General features: G+C 59.7%; 1 protein-coding gene across 1 annotated transcript; it reads right to left on the minus strand.

The window, feature by feature from the left end:
- Positions 1-1,789: 1,789 nt before the first annotated feature.
- ZWINT (ZW10 interacting kinetochore protein) lies at positions 1,790-6,849 on the minus strand. Its single transcript, XM_077172569.1, has 10 exons — positions 6,598-6,849; positions 6,054-6,138; positions 5,582-5,687; positions 4,987-5,153; positions 4,731-4,781; positions 4,064-4,146; positions 3,226-3,400; positions 2,874-2,983; positions 2,238-2,395; positions 1,790-1,931 (listed from the first exon to the last, which is right to left on the minus strand). The coding sequence occupies exons 1-10, from the start codon at positions 6,624-6,626 to the stop codon at positions 1,831-1,833; spliced, it is 1,065 nt and encodes a 354-aa protein (XP_077028684.1). The 5' UTR covers positions 6,627-6,849; the 3' UTR covers positions 1,790-1,830.
- Positions 6,850-6,952: the final 103 nt, after the last annotated feature.

Consider the following 6,952-nt stretch of genomic DNA (forward strand, 5'->3'; position numbering starts at 1 on the left):
GATGGAGGATTTTGGGGGTCAGTAGGATTTTGGGGGTTAGTGGGATTTTGGGGTCAATGGATTTTGGGGTCACTGGGATTTTGGGGTGCCGTTTTCGGGGTGCAGGTGCACGTGCAGACGGCCACGCTGACGGTGTCCATGAGCTCTTGGGACAATTGGGTTGGGGAATGGCTGGGTTTGGGGGGTCAGTGGGATTTGGGATGGAGGATTTTGGGGTCAGTGGGATTTTGGGGGTCAGTGGGTTTAGGGGGGTCAGTAGGATTTTGGGGGTCACTGGATTTTGGGGTCACTGGGATTTTGGGTGCCGTTTTTGGGGTGCAGGTGCACGTGCAGACGGCCACGCTGACGGTGTCCATGAGCTCTTGGGACAGCTGGGTTGGGGAAGGTTGGGTTTGTGGGTCAGTGGATTTTGGGGTCAGTGGGTTTTGGGGGTCAGTGAGATTTTGGGGTCAGTGGGATTTTGGGTCAGTGGGATTTTGGGATGGAGGATTTTGGGTCAGTGGATTTTGGGGTCAGTGGGATTTGGGATGGAGGATTTTGGGGTCAGTGGGATTTTGGGGGTCACTGGGATTTTGGGGTCAGTGGGATTTTGGGTGCCGTTTTTGGGGTGCAGGTGCACGTGCAGACGGCCATGCTGACGGTGTCCATGAGCTCTTGGGACAATTGGGTTGGGGAATAGTTGGGTTTGGGGGGGTCAGTGGGTTTGGGGGTCAGTGGGATTTTGGGGTCAGTGGGATTTTGGGGGTCAGTGGATTTTGGGGTGCCGTTTTTGGGTGCAGGTGCACGTGCAGACGGCCACGCTGACGGTGTCCATGAGCTCTTGGGACAGCTGGGTTGGGGAATGGCTGGGTTTGTGTGGTCAGTGGATTTTGGGGTCAGTGGGTTTTGGGGGTCAGTGAGATTTTGGGGTCAGTGGGATTTTGGGGGTCAGTGGGATTTTGGGGTGCCGTTTTTGGGGTGCAGGTGCACGTGCAGACGGCCACGCTGACGATGTCCATGAGCTCTTGGGACAATTGGGTTGGGGAATGGCTGGGTTTGGGGGTCAGTGGATTTTGGGATGGAGGATTTTGGGGGTCAGTGGGATTTTGGGGGTCAGTGGGATTTTGGGGTGCCGTTTTTGGGTGCACGTGCAGACGGCCATGCTGACGGTGTCCATGAGCTCTTGGACAATTGGGTTGGGGAATAATTGGGTTTGCGGGGTCAGTGGGTTTGGGGGGTCAGTGGGATTTTGGGGTCAGTGGGATTTTGGGGTCAGTGGATTTGGGATGGAAGATTTTGGGGTCACTGGGATTTTGGGGTCAGTGGGATTTTGGGGTCAGTGGGATTTTGGGGTGCCGTTTTTGGGGTGCAGGTGCACGTGCAGACGGCCACGCTGACGGTGTCCATGAGCTCTTGGGACAATTGGGTTGGGGAATGGTTGGGTTTGGGGGGGTCAGTGGGATTTGGGATGGAGGATTTTGGGGTCAGTGGGATTTTTGGGGTCAGTGGGATTTTGGGGTACCATTTTTGGGGTGCAGGTGCACGTGCAGACGGCCACGCTGACGGTGTCCATGTCCCTGTCGGCCTCGGTGCCCCTGGGGCTCCTCTACGCCCCCAAGGTCTACGTGATCCTGCTGCACCCCGAGCGCAACCAGCCCAAGCGGCGCGGAGCCGACCCCCCCCGTAGGGACCCGCGGCTTGGGGGACCCCCAGCACCCCAAAACCCCCGACCCCCAGAGCCCCCTCCCCACAATAAAGCTGCTCCTGCAAACCCCCAGAAATGGATTTTTTGGGGTGAGATAGAGCTGGAGAAGGGGTGGCCGTGAGTTTATTGGGGTGCAGTGGGGTTTTTTATGGGGGGGGGAATAGAGGGGGGTCCCCCATTTTCAGGACCCCCCCCCAACCACCAGCAGCTCCAGCCACCGTGTCAGAGTGGGGGGGTCTGGGGGTGCCTGTGGAGGAAAAGGGGGTTTGGGGGTCACTCCCAGGACCCCCTCTGTGCCCTTTTAAGATCCCCCCCAAACCCGCCAAGAACCCTAAAACCATCCCTGGGATGCCCAGGTGCCTCTGGGACACCCCCAAATTGCCCTCAGTGACACCCCCAAATTGCCCTCAGTGACCCCCAAGTGCCCCCCAGGACCCCCAAACCACCCCCAGGGACCCTGAAATTGCCCCTGGATCCCTAAACCTGTCCCCCAGACCCCTAATCCCCTCTGAGGGACCCCCAAACACCCCTAAGACACCCCCAAAGGACTCACAGGGATGGGGGGGGCCCCCTTTGGGGGGGGGCAGCAGTTTCACTCCCCCGTTTTGGGGGTACCCCGGCTCCACCTGCAGCGTCCAGAGGGTCTGGGCACCCTGGGGGCCCCCCAGGACTCGCAGGAGCCCCAACTCCGGCTGCCAGTCCAGGGCGAACCTGGGGGATCACCAGGGGGTTGGGGTGAGCCCCCCAAATTAACGCCCAGCCCCCCCAAATTAACGCCCAGCCCCCCCAATTAACCCCCAGCCCCCCCAAATTAACCCCCAGCCCCCCCAAATTAACCCCCAGCCCCCCCAATCAACCCCCAGCCCCCCCAAATTAACCCCCAGCCCCCCCAAATTAACGCCCAGCCCCCCCAAATTAACGCCCAGCCCCCCCAAATTAACGCCCAGCCCCCCCAAATTAACCCCCAGCCCCCCCAAAAATTAACCCCCAGCCCCCCCAATCAACCCCCCCACCCTGGCAATTACTCCAAAGCCCCCCCAGAACTGCCCCAAAACCTTTCACAAAGACCCCCCCCAACCTCTCCCACAGGCCCCTCAATCAGCCTCCTAAATGCCCCTACCCCTCCCAGTTACCCCCCAGCCCCTTCAGACTCACCCCAAAGCCCCCCCAAAGCCCCCCAACCCCTCACCTGTTCCTCAGGTGTGCCACCTCTTCCCAGAGGCTCCAGCTCTCCCAGCAGCGCTGCTGCAGCTCCAGCAGCCCTGGGCCCAGGGGAGGGGGCAGCCCCAGGGGGGGTTCCTGGGGAGAAAAAAAGGGAGGTGGTGAGACCCCAAAACCACCCAGAACCCCCTTGACACCCCCAGATCAGTCCCCAACCTCAAAGTGGAGACTTCATTGTCTTCCTCACAATCTTCCTGACCCCCAAAATTCCCACCCCCAACTTTCAGTGCTCCCCCAAATCCCTCCCAGTGCCCTTCCTCAGCCCCCAATCCCCCCCAAAATCCTCCCCAGCCCCCCAAAATCCTCCCAAAACCACTCACCTGCAGTTGGACCTCCCCACTGGGGGTGAGGGACAGGCAAAGGGGGGGCAAGGAGCGGGAGGAGCCAGGAGGGGGTCCCAGCTCCAGCTCCAGCTCCTCCTTGGGGGTCCCTGGGGAGAGGGGCAGCACCTGGGCCCCTGCCAGGGTCTGGTAGAGCTCACATGAGGCCTTCACCCTGAAGGAAATGACAGAATTGCAATGTTGACCCCATGTTCCAGAAGGCTGGTTTGTTATTTTATGGTACATGTTATATTAAAAGAAAATGACGTATTAAAATTATACCAAAAGAATAGAAGAAAGGATTTTATCAGAAGGCAAGGAAAGGAATGATAATAAAATCAAACAAAGGAAAGGAATGATAATAAAATCAAACAAAGGAAAGGAATGATAATAAAATCTTGTGGCTGACCAAACAGTCTGAGACAGCTGAACTGTGATTGGCCATTAATTAGAAACAATCACAAGACCAATCACAGATCCACTTATTGTATTCCACAGCAGCAGATAATTACTGTTCACATTTTGTTTCTGAGGCCTCTCGGCTTCTCAGGAGAAAAATTTCTAAGGAAAGGATTTTCCAGAAAATACCATGGCTACAATGGATCCCCCCATTATCCCAGAAGCCCCACCTGGACTCCCACTGGGTGCCCTCCAGGGCTCTCCTCTACCCTGAGGATCCCTCCCCTATGCTGGAGGTCCCCCCACAAAACTCCTGAGTCTCTCTCAGGACCTCCCCCCAAAATCCCAGGGGACCCCAACCCTTCTCACCTGTGCCCCTGCCATGATTTCCCCCCCCCCTCACCTGTCCCCTCACCTGTCCCCTCACCTGTCCCCTCACCTGGCCACTCTCTCCCGCAGTCCCTGCAGCTCCTCCTGCCGGCAGAGCCGCTGCAGGCGCCGCTCCTGAACCCGTCGGAGCAGCTGAGGGGAGAAAGAGACCCCAAATTGAGGGGAAAAGATCCCAGATTAGAGGGGAAAGAGACCCCAGACTAGGGGAAAAAGAGACCCCAAATTGGGGGAAAAGACCCCAAATTACAGGGGAAAGAGGCCCTAGACTAGGGGAAAAAGAGATCCCAAATTGGGGGGAAAAGACCCCAAATTAGAGGGGGGAAAAGACCCCAAATTAGAGGGGAAAGAGGCCCCAGACTAGGGGAAAAAGAGATCCCAAATTGGGGAGAAAAGACCTCAAATTAGAGGGGAAAGAGGCCCCAGAGTAGGGGAAATAGAGACCCCACATTTGGGGGGGGGAAAGACCCCAGAGTAAGGGAAAAAGAGATCCCAAATTGGGGGGAAAAGACCCCAAATCAGAGGGGAAAGAGACCCCACATTTGGGGGGGGAAAAGACCCCAGAGTAAGGGAAAAAGAGATCCCAAATTGGGGTGACCCCAAAATGGAGGGAAGGGACTCAGAGCCAAAATGAGGGAGGGAACCCTCAAATGTATCCCCCTCCCTCAAAAATACCCCAAGGTGAGGGAGACCCCACGGGGGCGCCCTCTCAATCTCACCTGGTCCCCTCTCTCTGTGGCCTCTTGCACCTTCACCTTCAGCTCTTCTTGCTGGGGGGGGAAGGAGGAACAGCACCCATGGGAGACCCACACAGTGCCCCCAGCCCCCAAAGGAGCCCCCAGACCCACACAGTGCCCCCAGCCTCCTTCCACCCATGAGATCCTCCAGCACCCCTAGGACTCCCCAGGATCCACATTGTGCCCCCAGCACCCATGGGACCCCCATCCCCCCCCAGCACCCATGGGACCCCCGTACCTGTTCCAGCCGTGCTTCCAGGGCTGCCTTCCCTCGCTGCAGCAGCTGCTGGCCCCGCTCCAGCTGCTCCAGGGCAGTGGGCAGGGCCTCCTCCAGGGCCCCCAGGGCCTCCCCATACCTCACCTTCAGCCCCTGCCAGCGCCCCCGTGCCTGTGCCACCGCCTCGCCTGAGGGGGAGCCCCAAATCAGCCCCCCAAAACAGCAGGGGACCCCAAAAGGGACCTGGGAATCACCAATCCCTCCCAAAGGGGACCTAGGAACCCCCAAAGGGGACTCAGATGTACGGGAATCTCCAGATATCCCCTGAGCTCCCTCCCTAAGGGGACTTAGGAACCCCCAAAGGGGAGCCAGGAACCCCCAGACCCCTGCCTCAAAGGGGACCCAGGAAACCCCAAAGTAGACAAAGAGGATCAAGGGGTTTCGAGGTTCAGGGTCCACCCAGGATTTTGGGGGGGATCAGGTGGTTTTGGGGGATAACACAGGCTGAGGGCAGCTCTGGGTTCAGTTTGGGGGCCCAGGGGGTTTTGGGGTTCAGTTTGGGGGCCCAGGGGGTTTTGGGGTTCAGGGGGTTTTGGGGTTCAGTTTGGGGGCTCACGCAGGTCGGTGGGGGCCAGGGGCTGCCCCGGGTTCTCGACGACCCCCAGGAGCAGCTTCAGCACCCGGAGCTGGGACAGGAGCAGCTTCTGCTTCCGCCGGGTGTCCTGGGGGGCAGGTTTGGGATGTCACGGGAGATTTGGGGTGCCAAGGGGGTTGGGGGAGGTCACAGAGCAGGTGTTAGAGGTGCGGGGGAAAATGGGGGGACAAAGGAGAATTTTTGAGAAAGTTAAGGGAGCAGGGAGGCTGTCACGAATAGAGCAGTTGGGAAACTTTAGGGGATAAATGTAGGAGTCACTAAAAGAATAGGGTCAGATAGGGAGGCTGTGAGAAGTGTGCGGGGGTCAGAAATAAATTTAGAAGGGGTGTGGGGGGTGTTGGGGGGCAAATACAGGGACCAAGGACACCCATAGGAGAGACGTGGGTGCTGCAGGTCTATTCTGAGGTGCTGTGGGGCAGTTTTGGGGTCTCACCATTTGATGTTCTGCCAGGACCCGGGTGGGGACATCACCCTCCTCCTCCTCCAACTCCAGGGCAGCCTCAAGCGCTGCCAGCGCGCTGGGGACAAGCGTGGGGACACGGGTGAGGATGGGGGGGACAACCCCCAGACCCCTCCAGAAACGAGGAGATCCCCCCGATATCCCGCAATGACACGAGTGGGGACATGGAGACAACCAGGAGCCCTCCTCGGACACGCGTGGGGTCCCGAAGACCCCCGTGGGGATGAGGAGAACCCTCGGTGACCCCCTCCCCATCCCCAGAGCCCTCAGGATACGTGAGGGCACGGAGACGCTGCAGTGCCCCGTGTGGGGCTGGGCGTCACCCCAAGGAGCCCGTAAGGACCCGGTGAACCCTCAGGGACCCCAGTGAGGATGAGGAGGTGACCCCAGGGACCCCAATGGCAGCCGGTGAACCCCCCGAGACCCCGCAGGGTGGTGGGGGCCGCCCCCGACCCAAGATGGCGGCCGGGCAGCCCTCAGGGGTTCCCGCCTTTTTGGGGGGGGGTCGCGCGCTCACCCCTTCGCGCGCTCCAGCGGCGCCGCCATTGCCGCCCCGTCTTCCCGCGCTCCCGCCTCGCTCCGCCCACCCGAACGACAGCGACCAATTAGCGCCCGCGCCCAGACGGTTTGTACGGCTGACCAATCACCGCTCGCCTTCGCTTTAGCCAACCAATCATAGCGTGAGGCAGGCGAAGGGCGTTCCCACCGATGCAAGGTGCAACCAATCGCAACGCGCGGTGAAGAAGCCACGCCCTTCACTGCCCTGGAGCCCTCAGAGCGGCCGCCAAGATGGGCGGGGCTGGGCGAGAGCACTGGGAGGGACTGGGTTATACTGGGAGGGATCGCTGGGGTCCCAATGGGCCCAGGGGTTC

The sequence above is a fragment of the Agelaius phoeniceus genome, chromosome 38 (genome assembly GCF_051311805.1).
Source record: "Agelaius phoeniceus isolate bAgePho1 chromosome 38, bAgePho1.hap1, whole genome shotgun sequence".
In the NCBI taxonomy this organism is placed as follows: Eukaryota; Metazoa; Chordata; class Aves; order Passeriformes; family Icteridae; genus Agelaius; species Agelaius phoeniceus.

Bases quoted from the DNA above. Each gene is read 5' to 3' on its own strand.
- ZWINT (XM_077172569.1), bottom strand. From the start codon at position 6,626: ATGGCGGCGCCGCTGGAGCGCGCGAAGGG. The intron at 4,147-4,730 runs GTGAGATTGAGA...TTCTCCCCTCAG, and splicing joins CCACAGAGAGAGGGGACCAG to CTGCTCCGACGGGTTCAGGA. The intron at 3,401-4,063 runs GTGAGGGGACAG...CATTTCCTTCAG, and splicing joins CTGCGGGAGAGAGTGGCCAG to GGTGAAGGCCTCATGTGAGC.